The 13387-nt window shown below is 44.0% G+C and overlaps 2 protein-coding genes across 2 annotated transcripts; both read left to right on the top strand.

Annotated features, from left to right (window-relative positions):
- The first annotated feature begins 331 nt into the window (after positions 1-331).
- foxe3 (forkhead box E3) lies at positions 332-1766 on the top strand. Its single transcript, XM_052074833.1, has one exon. It carries the CDS (start codon positions 402-404, stop codon positions 1596-1598), a length of 1197 nt encoding a protein of 398 aa, XP_051930793.1. The 5' UTR covers positions 332-401; the 3' UTR covers positions 1599-1766.
- Positions 1767-6860: 5094 nt separating this feature from the next.
- On the top strand, positions 6861-9015 carry foxd2 (forkhead box D2). Its single transcript, XM_052074857.1, has one exon. It carries the CDS (start codon positions 7321-7323, stop codon positions 8389-8391), a length of 1071 nt encoding a protein of 356 aa, XP_051930817.1. The 5' UTR covers positions 6861-7320; the 3' UTR covers positions 8392-9015.
- Positions 9016-13387: the final 4372 nt, after the last annotated feature.

Consider the following 13387-nt stretch of genomic DNA (forward strand, 5'->3'; position numbering starts at 1 on the left):
ACTCACCTAAAGGCATTTTTAATGTGCACTATTTATGTAGCCTACTTAGGTTTACATGCAAACAGTTGTCAAGCACTATTCTTCAAATGTACTGTATTTTAGCTCCATATGCGGCCAGATATAAGTGAATATGCATTTTTAATTGTTTTTTTTTTACATGACTTGAAGACTGACATCAATGAACAAAATGTGAGAAAAAAAAAAGTTTTGGTGCAGCTGCAGCTTCGTCATCAGGGGAGCTAGTTGCGTCATTGCTCCCCCCACCTTTATAAAACTGTCAGCGCCCGTGCATCTCACCTGGAATGACACCAAGCACCCAACGCAAGGACACCACGCAGGCTACTTTTCTAAAAAAAAAAAAAAGTTGATCGAAATATTGACTGTTCACTTCTTTCTCTTCTATGAATCTGGCAAACTACTCGTACTATTCTGGCATGTGCAACATGACCGCAGAGACGCAGCACTCTCCCGCGGAGATCAGCCCGGTGGTCCTGTCCCCCAACGTCAGCCTGGACTCGCCTCTGCCCCCGCTTTTGCTGCAAGGCCGCTCCAAGGACGGCGTCCTGATCAAGTCGGAGCCGCGGGGGCCCAGCCCCGACGCCGAGGACGGAGTCGTGCTGGGCCAGACGGATCAGGAGCACCTGCCCACCGGTAGCCGCCGCAGGAAGAGGCCCGTGCAGCGTGGCAAACCCCCTTACAGCTACATCGCTCTCATCGCCATGGCCATCGCCAACTCCCCCGAGAGGAAACTCACTCTGGGGGGCATTTATAAATTCATCATGGAGCGCTTTCCGTTCTACAGGGAGAACTCCAAGAAGTGGCAGAATTCGATCCGTCACAACTTGACCCTCAACGACTGTTTCGTCAAGATCCCGCGGGAGCCCGGCAGACCCGGTAAGGGCAACTACTGGACTCTGGACCCCGCCGCCGAGGACATGTTCGACAACGGAAGCTTCCTGAGGAGACGCAAGCGGTTCAAGCGCACAGATGTGAGCACCTACCCGGGTTACATCCAGAGCTCCAGCGCCTTCACGCCCACCCCGATGGGAAGGCCTTCCTACCCCAACACCCTGTACGCGGGGATCGGGTCCGGCTACGCGGCTTCCTCCCCGCATCCGGCCATGCTGCATCACTACCAGACTTCCGCCGGCGTGTGCCAGGCGCAGCCGCGCATGTTCAGCATCGATAACATCATCAGCCCTCAGACGATCGGGGAACTCAACCCCCAAGCTTTGCAGGGGCTCGGCGGGGGCGACCTGCCCGCCATGACCTCCAGCTGCTCGGTCACCGGGGGGGACCCTTCGGCGTGTTTCCAGACCCAAACCGTCAACCAGTCCGCTAACAACCTCACCCCGGCGTACCCCTACTCCTCCCCGGCCTCGCCTTCCAACCTGACCGGCGTGGCCCAGTCCGGGTTCTCCCCCGGGAGCTCTCAGGTGTACTGCCCGGGCAACAGGCTCTCTCTGCCGGCTCTCCGGCCGAGCTCCTGCGCGGAACACACGGAGCAGCTTCTGGGTCTCTCTGGCCCGATGAACACTTACAACAACTCTTACATGAGACAGGCCAACTTTGCATCGGGACTGGAACGATACATGTGACGGTCCGGTTGATGAACATTTTATAATTTAATATTCTTATTCATATTTAGTTTGACAGGAAAGGAATCAAGCCTTGTGAGAAAACATTCCATTTTTTTCCAAGCCATTGATATTTTCACACATTCCACGAGGTCACCTCGGAGATTTTAAGTGTTTCGCAGACTTTAAAATTGTACGTTTTCGTTAAGTTTGGATGTTGTTTCTATTTTTTAAAAACAAGTTATCAATGCAGCAAATCAGAAATAAATTCATTTTAATGGACTCTCCACCTTTGACACTTTCATTATGTTTACACGATGATGGAGAATAAAGTAAAAGATTCGTTTCGTTTCATTATTTTTTTAAGCAAGGGGATGTCTGCAATATTTAAAACGTGTTCACAAAGAACACGTAAAAGAATAATACACTGTAAGAACATATTGCGTGTACCGCCGAGTGCGAGTTCATTTCTCCTGGGGGATTAAAGTATATTAAAATAAATACAAGACCAAAAAGGTAAATAACACCTATAGTTTTGCCCCAATATCTGAAAATCAACAGGTTAATTACAAACATCTTGAAACGTGTCAGAGTGTCACGTGTAATTAATTAAAATTACTTAAAATCTCTCAAAACTTGACAAATGTCAATCAAATAAATGTCAACGATTGTTATATTGGAATTTGCGATGACTTTTGTAGAAAAAAAATCCAAATCCAGAACCAGGTTAGATTTCACAATTAAACAACAATGTTTATATTATATCTAAATTTCACAATGTATTAGAAAAATAAAGATTGATGGAAATCTGCTTGTTGATGATATTTTGCTTTAACATTTTGATGTAATTAAAGAATGTGTATGACAAAAACATTCAACAAAATATTAGGATTTCATTGAATCTACCATTCCAACATGTATCGGATTCAGATTCAGAAAACTTTATTTATCCCCTGGGGCAATTATTTTAACACTGATCACCGGCTATTTTTAGGACTTTCAGCTAGCTTTTAAGTTTCCAGTGTCTGGTTACACATATGTCATTGATAAAGACCAATATCAGTTGTTTCTCTGGTCCCACCAGGCAGCAAAATTAGTCAGGGACCCCATGTGGGAGTTTCCCGAAAGCAACATGTTGTCATTACACGCCTCGTCATTAAAATGAGCTGATCTCAGCTGTTTCTGGGGGACGCCTTCTGCTTGGGGCCTTAGGCTTGGCCTGTTGCAGAGTTGACAGTGTGGTGCAACAGTGCAGAGGTACCGGGTTCGATTCCAGCTCCCTGTGTGGAGTTTGCATGTTCTCCCCGGGCCTGCGTGGGTTTTCTCCGGGTAGTCCGATTTCCTCCCACATTCCAAAAACATGCATGGCGGGCTGATTGAACACTCCAAAATTGTCCCTAGGTGTGAGTGTGAGCACTGGTGGTTGTTGGTCTCTGTGTGCCCTGCAAGTGGCTGGCAACCGATTCAGGGTGTCCCCCGCCTACTGCCCGAAGACGGCTGGGATGGGCTCCAGCACCCCCCGCGACCCTAGTGAGGATCAAGCGGTACGGAAGATGAATGAATGAATGAATGAATTTAATACACAATACAACTCAATGTGCTTCACACAATCAAAAGCGCAATGTCTTAAAAGCCTTTATGTACAAACAGAACAGCTGAAGACAATGAAAAGAAACGTAGCTTATTCAATTTGCTCAAAAGAATTTACATGGAGTGGTTAGCACGTCGGCTTCACAGTGCAGAGGTACCGGGTTCGATTCCAGCTCCGGCCTCCCTGTGTGGAGTTTGCCTGTTCTCCCCGGGCCTGCGTGGGTTTTCTCCGGGTGCTCCGGTTTCCTCCCACATTCCAAAAACATGCGTGGCAGGCTGATTGAACACTCCAAATTGTCCCTAGGTGTGAGTGTGAGTGGTTGTGCGTTTCTGTGTGCCCTGCGATTGGCTGGCAACCGATTCAGGGTGTCCCCCGCCTACTGACCGGAGACAGCTGGGATAGGCTCCAGCACCCCCCGCGACCCTAGTGAGGATCAAGCGGCTCGGAAGATGAATGAATGAATGAATATTTAAACACTTTTCCAAATAAAAGATTTAAAGACATTGAAACGCCAAAGAAAGAAAAAAAGTAGCTTTCTGAAGTTACTCAAGGACCACGTCGTGAAATAGTTTTAAAAAAAAATGATTTTAATCAGAGGAACGTGAAAAAAGGCATCGTTTTCAACCTGCATTTAAAGGCATTTACTGTATACTTGGGGATGAAGCCAAATTAAAAAAATCAGACCTCTATTTATTCTGATAATATAGACTTTAAACTCACTAGTAAAAAAAATATCTCAAATCAGTAAAAGCTGCTATCACTGTTCAGTGTTTATTGACACTCCCATCATCCATTTTCTCTGGCGCTCATTCTCATTTGAAGGTCAGGGGCGAGCCTATCCCACCAAATTTTAGGTGATAGGCTGGGATGGGTTGCATCCTGGCAGGGTCAGATTCAAAGCGCAGAAATATGAGGCAGATGTGCCTTACAATCAACAGTATGTTTTTATTGTGGTTGTACTTTGCAGTAGTCAACAAATGCGCTGCATCATACGAAGAGCTCGTGCCAACATTTTGGTTACTTGCAGGGAACAGCGTGCTTCTTTTCAGTATTGCCCATGAGCAGCAGAGGGCGCCATAACCTCATAAATCCAAGTAAAACTGCGCAACAAATCTGGATGGCATTCAGTCTTGACGCGCAGATGAAAATACATTCAAGCAGGTCCTCACCAAAAAAATGAAACTGTCTTTTGTAATAAGTTACTCAAAAGTCAAACAAAGTATTGTGTTATTGTTGCAAATAAAGTATAAAATCATAGTGTATTTTGAAGCACAACGTGAATAGAAAACGATTTTACCTCCAGGACAAACTTTGCCCAGAAATAACGTTGACTTGCAAATATGAAGTGATAAGATATGATTAGTAATGATTTAAGATCATTTACATGGCCTGGCTTAAGTGCATTATATGCACACTGTGTGACTTGCTGGTGAAATCCAGCTGTCATAAAGTGTGTGTGTGTGTGGGGGGGGGTGGGGGGGGGATTAATCCAGTACAGAATAATGACATTTTCTCACAAATCGTTGTTTATAGTTGTGAAACGACAACATTTCTATCGGTAATATTTTAAAGATTAAAAGTTCTCCAATGTTGAGCATTTTAATTGAGCGAAATTTGGATTTAAACCCGAAGCAATATAATTATTACACGTTTCAATGAAAATGCGCGTTTTATAACTTCAATGGGTATCGTGGATTTTTGAACCGCATTTACTTTTGGAGTACGAATAGGCCCTTTTTTAAAGTGAGTAAACTTTGAAATTCAGCAGGGGATCATATAATTTTCTCCTTATTGTACATTTCCATTAAATGTAACTCTGCCTTTTAATCAATACCGGCCGCTAGGTGGCGTCTGTCACTTAAACTTTGACAACCATATTTACCTTTGACTTGCCTTCATATTTTTACCCTCCGTCAAATTGTGTGGAGGGCGACACGCTGGTCGACCGGTTAGGACGTCACCCTCACAGTGCAGGCGCAGGGTTCGATTCCGGCGTAGCATGTTAAATGGAACACTCTAAATTGGTTTGAAGTGTGATTGTCAGCGTGAAAAGCTGTTCGTCTATGTGTCCCCTGCGATTGGCTGGCAACCAGTTCAGGGTGTACCCCGCCTATTGCCCCAAAACACCCAGAAAGGGTTGCAGCACACCCGCGAAAATGGATGGATGAATTGTGTGGATTCGTGTACGCAACAAAAATAAGTTATAAACTGTGTTTGTCCATCGATTATCTTAAATATGTCATCTCAATTCTGTAAAGGTGTGAAAGCATACAACGTCGACAATGCCGTTGTGTATGGACCGTATGTATTGTGCACCCACACCCCTTCAAAACTAATCGCCGTCTACTGGTATTTTATTGTAGTATACAAGTGAACACTCAAGAAAATGACTGTAACTTATTAAGAAACGAAAGCAAGAGCATGAACCAGATCAGAGTGATTGAGGATTTACCTGCCAGCCACGCGGTGTTGAATTATAGGGTTTCCACGAGCAGCCTGAATTCCCCCCCCCCCCCCCAAAAATTTCATAAGTCATTAAAAACAAAACAAACAAATGCAACGTTAAAAATACTGCAAATGCCTAAAATATGCCTGTATTGGAAGATCATACATTCAAGAATATAAATCGAAAGCGAGAAAGCAATTTTTGTCATTGATGATGGTAATAATAATAATAATAATAATAACAATAATAATTTGGGTTATTGATTCACATCAAATTTGAGAGAATAACTACACATTTCGAATTCCAATTATAATAATAATTCATAAAAATATACTTTTCATACTAAACTAAAATGAAGGTTAAAAAAAGAAATAAAATACATAGAAATAATCAAATGTTTATTAGCAGCCCAACAAGGATGTTACTATTTGAATGTACTTTTTGATCAACTAACCTCACGGGATCTACCCTTACCGACACACACACACACACACACACAGACACAAACACACACACGCCCTGAATTAGAAACAGCCTGAAACTGACGCATGCGACGCACTTTTGCAGCCTGTTAACTATCGTAGCTCACACTTACCGTTTTAAAGTGCTTCCCTGGGCCCTCCTAGGTTCCTATTCTTTGCCCGTGCCCTCTGTGAATTGTACACGAAACATGAGAATAATGTCGATAAAAGATAGAGCACAACAGCTCTGATCACCAGCTGCAATTGCAGACTGCTGAGAGCTAACAACTTCCGGTGACGTCATCACACGCCACCATAAATTCAAGATTTACCTGCTTTATTTGATTTTTTTAAAATTTTTATTTATTTTGTGAAAAGGAGACTGATAGGATGATTTGGGCGCAGCATACATTAACACAAAAAATATACAACTAACATGTTTTTTTCTCTTCGACACTCTTCGGAGATAATTGGGACCTGTTTTAGATCTACCGGTAGATCAGGATCGACGTAATGGGCACCCCTGTTCTAGTCGGTTCAATAACATTTGCCATCGGAAAGGTGACGAACAAAAACACATTTTATTGCAATCAATAACAGATTTGTCAGAAATGCACAGAGTCCAGAATTACTCCATATCCGGTTTTTTTTGTTCTTGGTCATTCAATTTTAATTGAACAGTAAAATATAAATGTGAAGTTGTGATATGTAAATTTGGCCTAGTTCCCGCGTGTGCGTCACCAATCACGTGACTAGGGTGCTCCTATAAATGCGTAAAGGAAGCAGAGGAGGCTCGCGTGGCTCTTTGGTTGGATTCTCACATGCACGTAATCTTAAAATTTGTGTTATTCGATCCTGCGTGATTTTTGAAAAGTCACATTCGACATGAAGTGCTAAGGGAGGGCAGTAGCGGATCGGAGGAAGAACGATGATCTGTGATTGACTTGTATGCCTGGAAAGAGAGAGAGAGAGGGAGCACGAGAGAGGGAGAGAGAGTGATTCGAGCAGAAGTTTCCTGCTGGATGACACTCGCGCCCCCAGAACTCCGAGAGACGCCAAAGGCTGCAGGTCCAACTTTTTTGTTGTTGTTGTCCTTTTGGTTTTGCATTCTAGAACCATGCGTGTGTTGAGTCCTCGGCGACGCGAGTGCAAGCAAGTTCTGGCGCGGTTCTAAGAGTGTCGGTGCGGTGGGCTCTCAAAGAGGAGACCATCTCGGCAGGAGGGGAGGAGGGGTGCGCGAGAAGGATGACTTTAGGGACGGATATGTCCGACAGCTCTGCATTGTCCGATGATGTGGACATTGACGTGGTCGGGGGGGATCTGTCCGTCGGGAAGGACGGGAAGTACCTGCGCCACGATTTCAACCTGGACTCCGATGATAATTACTCCCAGAACGCCGAGGAAGGGGCGTCCTCGCCGGGCCTGAGCAGCTCCGACTGCCCGGCGGAGCAGATGGGAATCGGCGCCGAGGCCGGGGCGGTTCTGGTGGGCGAAAAAGCAAGGAAAAGCGCCCTGGTGAAACCCCCTTACTCCTACATCGCGCTCATCACCATGGCCATCCTGCAGAGCCCCAAGAAGAGACTCACCCTCAGCGAGATCTGCGAGTTCATCAGCAACAGGTTCCCCTACTACCGCGAGAAGTTCCCCGCTTGGCAGAACTCCATCCGGCACAACCTCTCACTCAACGACTGCTTCGTGAAAATCCCCCGGGAGCCCGGCAACCCCGGCAAGGGCAATTACTGGACGCTGGACCCGGACTCGGCGGACATGTTCGACAACGGGAGCTTCTTACGCAGGAGGAAGCGCTTCAAGAGGAACCAGGGCAACGAGATCCTGCGGGACGCCGGGGGCTTCCTCCCCGGCTTCGGATACAGCCCGTACGGATACAGCTACGGACTTCAGCTGCAGAACTTTCACGCCGCGCACAGCCCGTACCAGCCGCACCACCATCCGCACGCGGGGGGGTCCTTCCCGTTCCCCAACTCGCCGTGCACCTTGCCCTCGCCCATCTTCCCCGCCGGGCCCCCTCCTTTGCCCGACCTGAGGAAGCCCTTCTACCCGTCCCTGGCGCCGGTCAAGACGGACTCGAGCGCCCCGAGTCGACCGTCCTTCTCCATCGACAATATCATCGGCGCGGCCAACACCGCCGCGTCGTCGTACGGCTCGCAGCCGGCCGGGCAGGCGCACATCCTGGCCATGCTCAGTCCGGCTTTGGGCTCGGCTTCCAACCACTTGAGCCTGGCGCAAGACTTGTTACAGCCCGGCACGCACGGGCAGACTTTCCCCAGCAAAAACTTGAACACTTGCCCTTTCTGAAGAAAAATAATAATAATAATACCGCCCTGAACTGAACGTATTTTTCTTACGAAAAAGCCAAATGTGGTGTGGTCCTATATGTGAAGGTAGGCTGAACGTTATTGGGGGAGGAGGGGGGTGGTAAGTATTGTGTTTTGACTCCATAAGAGGGTTTATTTATGCTTTGTAAATAGGTGCATTTGAAAAAGCAACGGATTCATTTAAAACAGGCCCATACGCGGCCTCCATTTTGTGTTGTAAACGAAAATAACACTTTAAAATTCAACGTGTCACCACGAGGAGTGGGTTTTAACATTTTTACGTTACATTTTGTGTTTTTTTTAATAGCGTTGCCACCACGCATGAAACAGACAACTCAGGTTTTAAACTTAGAAAAGCAAAGGAAAAAAATAGCAGCCCCCCGCCCAAAAAAAAAATCTCCCGTACAAAGTGATTTTGGTTGTTTTAAATTGTCATTGGTTTAAAAAAAATAAGCACATTACCTCCATTCGAACTTGTTTCATGGTTGTATTTCACATACAGTTTCATGTCATGTGTTGCCGATAGAAAAAGACAAATGTTCATTATAGGTCATTTTTTTGGGGCTGTAATGACAAAAATAATAAATGTTTTGTGGATTTGAAAGGAAGAAATCTACTTCTATTCTTTTCATTGGATGAACAGTTAAATGAAATTATATGATGAATTGGGATTGTGAGGAAGGGGCTTTCACTCAGACACATTTCATTTAAATATGTCAAAAGCATCAGTGGGGGTGCGGGGGGGGGGGCATGCATTCATACCGTTTGTGGCTCTTACTTTTCTTACAAAAAAAAAAGAGAGACCCCTTTTCGAAAGGGCCGACGAGGGGAAAACTTGGTGGTTTGTAATTGAAAATGGACAATATCCCCTATAAGCTCTTTAGATTTTGTGGAGCGAATTAAGGGGACTTTCGTTGCTAATTTGTAGCAGCATTTTCATTGGGGCTCCTAATCCAGCGTTTGTTGATGTTGTCAGCGAGGACCCCCGGGGACTCAATGCGCGCACAGCGAGGTGTCCCCCTTTGGCGGGCCCAGTGCAGCCACACACGCATTTAAGGAGTCCTGAAAAGCAAAGTTGTCAAAGGGCCCTCGCGTTTGCAAAGGGGCCGCTTTCATGTCATCGGCGTTGTCTGGGAACACGATTGAAAAAAAAAAAGGGAGTTAGAGGGGACCCCCCGAAACAACCCCAGTGGTCTTTTTTGAACCGAGCATGTTTGTGGACAGAAGGAACCTGCATGCGAGGATTTGGCTTTTGTGCGCAAACGTGCGGACAAATTAGTTTGCGGGTGTTTTGACACGTGATTATTGCGGATGAAAGGCGAGGGAGCGATGACCCGTCTTGTCCGTCCTGTGGCGCAACATCGGCGCTTTTCAAAGGCTTTGAAACGAAAACCAACACATGTTCGCTTCTTTAGTTTGCAAGCACAGTTCTGCTGCTGGAGCAAAAATGGACCAATGAGATGCCTTTTCTTTTGCATCTTCCTCCCTTCCGAACAAAAATGCTGCCTTGAAAATGACTCACCTTTTCACCGAAATATCAATTTCACAAGATTTCGCTGTGATGTCTTATTAATATCTTATATAGAGATGGAAAATAAGAACAATTCAGTATGATGCTTGAAAAACGTGCTGTGGGATGATTTTTAACACACTAAAAGCGAATAAAAAAAGTAAAACAATCATCATCGTTGTTGACAATATCGTTATAAGCAGTAGGAGATTTGAACGATGATTTTTTGTGGACCGTTGTTTTATTTTTTTCTCATCCACAGCTTGATCCCCAATGGATTGCAATGGATTACACAGTAAACCAACAAAAATAACAATAGAGGCGCTAGATACAGGGCCCTGCCCTATATAATAAGAATAAGAATAAGAAAACCTTTATTCGCTTCACAATGGAGATATTCTCGATTTACAGCAGCAAAGTTTTCTATACAACACACACACACACACACACAATGGTCATTTGCGATAGACGTCATTTGCACGATCCATTATCGCACTGACGATATTTTTTCGATATATTGTGCACCTTTCGCACCCGTGTGCGATATAAAACATCATAGCACCCAATAGTCCTTTATAACAACAAGAAGCAAATGTTTGTTTGAAATTAAAAAAAACTTAACCGTGCATCTCATAAATTCAATAGCTCTATTTTAAACTATATACCACCTTTAAAAAGAACTTGCATGAACCCCCACGAGGCAGTCTGTCGTGTATCTCATAAGCAACTTTTGTGTATGTATGTATTTATTTAATTATTTGATGTGATTTTTTTTAATGATTATGAACGAAGTTTTCTTTTTTCATTGACCATTTTTCTGTTCAAGCCCTTAAATAGAGAATAGAAATGCATGCAAATTTGCATCGCCATGCCGTCAACGTATTCTACTGATGACAATAAAAATTCCTATAAAATATGCTTCCTCAATAAATTACAATAGGAATAGCTTGCGCATTATTATTATTACTTTTTGGGAGGAAGAATTTACTATGATCAAGTTAGACTTCAGATAATCCGATTTTTCAATCTTAATAAAAACTGACCTGATTTTTGGTCTCCCTCCCCCTACTCCCCCAAAACCAAGTTGCGGACCCCCGTGCATGCAGTCGTATGAATGTGTCTAAAATTGCATGTGCATGTGCAAGACCCCCCTGGGCTGACTGTCATGCAGACGCATCATCAGTCCATTAGAATCTCTGCATGAGGACACAATCGAATGGCGTCTCATTCAGACATGCACGATACAAGATTACAGGGTAAGGCGAGCAGAAATAGACCTATGCTCTTCTTGTTAAAAAAAAAGACACCACAACAAACAACTCGCACACCCGGCGACCATCTTCCCTTTAATTTTTATTTTGATTCTGTCTTGACTTCAGCTGCAACTGCACGCTTATGTTTGACAACCGGGACCACCCGCACGCACCGGAGAGAGACCGAGAGATTGTCTTGATTTAGACACCGCGACGCTCGTCATTTTGCGTGACGTTGTCTCGAAGAATAGCCTCGAGTGATGCGTGACGTGACAGCCAAATGACTCCAAAAGTGCGTTTATTACTTTTTTTTTCACCCCCTTGGACAAACCGCTTCCATATGGGCTATGGGGGGAAAAAAAACCCAAGCATTGTTATTTATTCGTTCGATAAATATTAGTAAAGATTGATCATGATAAATATGTGAGGATACATCTTGATACCATTACTTGGCGATATATTTTGACAGCGTGAATGCATGCGTGCATGACAGAAAGCAGCTTAGCCAAAATCATTATGCCCGAATCTTTCACCACCTTGTCAATACACTGAGACCCCTGATCGATACATCTTCCTTAGACTTGAAGGACACAAGGGCAGTGCCCATGCGCGCGCGTGTGTCTATGAGTGTTTGTGTGTGTGGGTGTGTGTATACCTATTTAATTGCCTTTTACTAACAAATGAAACCTTTGTCAATCTAATTTACAGCTCAACACCATATAAAATAATATCACGTAGTAGACTACATCCCATTCGGTTCCACAATGACATCCAGTAACTTAAAAATCATTTGAGCCACCGCATCGAGAGGTATTTGCTCAACGACCTTATATATACCACTGAAAGCTGTTCCTAATATTTTGCTTCCCCCTAATTGATTTCACAAGAGAGGCAAGCCGCAATCACGATAATAACCACATTATTAAATCAATACCTTTGGCGCGCGTGTCAAAACCGAGCATCATTATCGTTGTAAAGAGAAAATCCATTTTTGCGCATGATTAGAGGGTGCAGCTATACCTATAATTAATGTGGCCGGAGGCTAGAACTGCACATTTTTTAAACTTTGTGAGTTAATACACCACCAATAAATGGCATTAGAACACATATTGTGCAGTTTTAGTTAAAAGTAGACAGCGAGACCTGGGCTGCCGCTTTGCAGGGAGGAATGTTGGCCCGGTCCGAACTGCTCCTTGGCCGGGGACGAGAAGTGAGCCAAGGCCAGCCTCGATAAATCACCCTGGCCTCTCCCACTACCACCACCACCACCGCCATCCAAAGCTCACCCCCCACACCCCTTGCAGCAGCCTGCGTGTTATTGCACCACACGAAGGCATCCCGCTCTTAATTCATTTAGATTGTGTAAATAAAGCCCAGGACAGTCAATTCCCCCATGGGCCAGAACATAATATGAACTTTGGAAGACACACCGAGTGAAGAGAACACCTGCAGTTGGAAAAAATAATAAAGACGAGGAGGACACGATACGACTTGCTCAATATTAGCAGGTGATTTATTCTCCGGAGGCAGCAATTTGCCTATTATTTGACATTCATCAAAAATACATTTAAAATCTATATTTGTCAAATAATTCTCCATAATATGTGTATATTTTTGTTCATGTTGGAGGTTTTCATACAATATAGGCTAATAATGAAGGAATTTAAACAAAAAAATCAATATCCATGAAAAAAACAGAGGAACAGAATGTACGGAATATGAAGTTATGGGTGAGTTTGATTATTTTAAATAAAGAAATATATGACTGGAGGAGTAGAGTTCTATATTCCGCTGAACTCAGTTTAGTACAATTTTTATAAAGCTTTTTAGCAAGAGCACAATTAGTCAACATGCAAGTCATTTGTAACGAATTAAATACGGACTGACACGTTTGCCCCTCATCATTTTCAAGGTGCAGTTGCAACATACTGCGTGTGCGTGCTTTCCTTTTTACCTTGCACACAGCGATGTTACACACACATCAAATAATCGAATTGACGGTTTTTTGTGTGTGCATTTTTCAAAACAGAACTAAAGAGGTCTTGGACATTAAAATAGAAATTTAAAAATCAAACCGAACATTTTGACGCAATATTTATGTACTACCCTTTATTTCGATCCGAATCAAAATGTCCCTTTATGCAGTTGACATCATTAAAAAGACGTTGTTATTGTTCGACTCGTAAAAACCAAACTTTAAATTGACTTTTTTT

This window comes from Hippocampus zosterae, chromosome 8 (assembly GCF_025434085.1).
Source record: "Hippocampus zosterae strain Florida chromosome 8, ASM2543408v3, whole genome shotgun sequence".
Taxonomy (NCBI): domain Eukaryota; kingdom Metazoa; phylum Chordata; class Actinopteri; order Syngnathiformes; family Syngnathidae; genus Hippocampus; species Hippocampus zosterae.

Coding starts and splice junctions, on each gene's coding strand:
- foxe3 (XM_052074833.1), top strand. CDS start 402: ATGAATCTGGCAAACTACTCGTACTATTCTGGCATGTGCAACATGACC.
- foxd2 (XM_052074857.1), top strand. CDS start 7,321: ATGACTTTAGGGACGGATATGTCCGACAGCTCTGCATTGTCCGATGAT.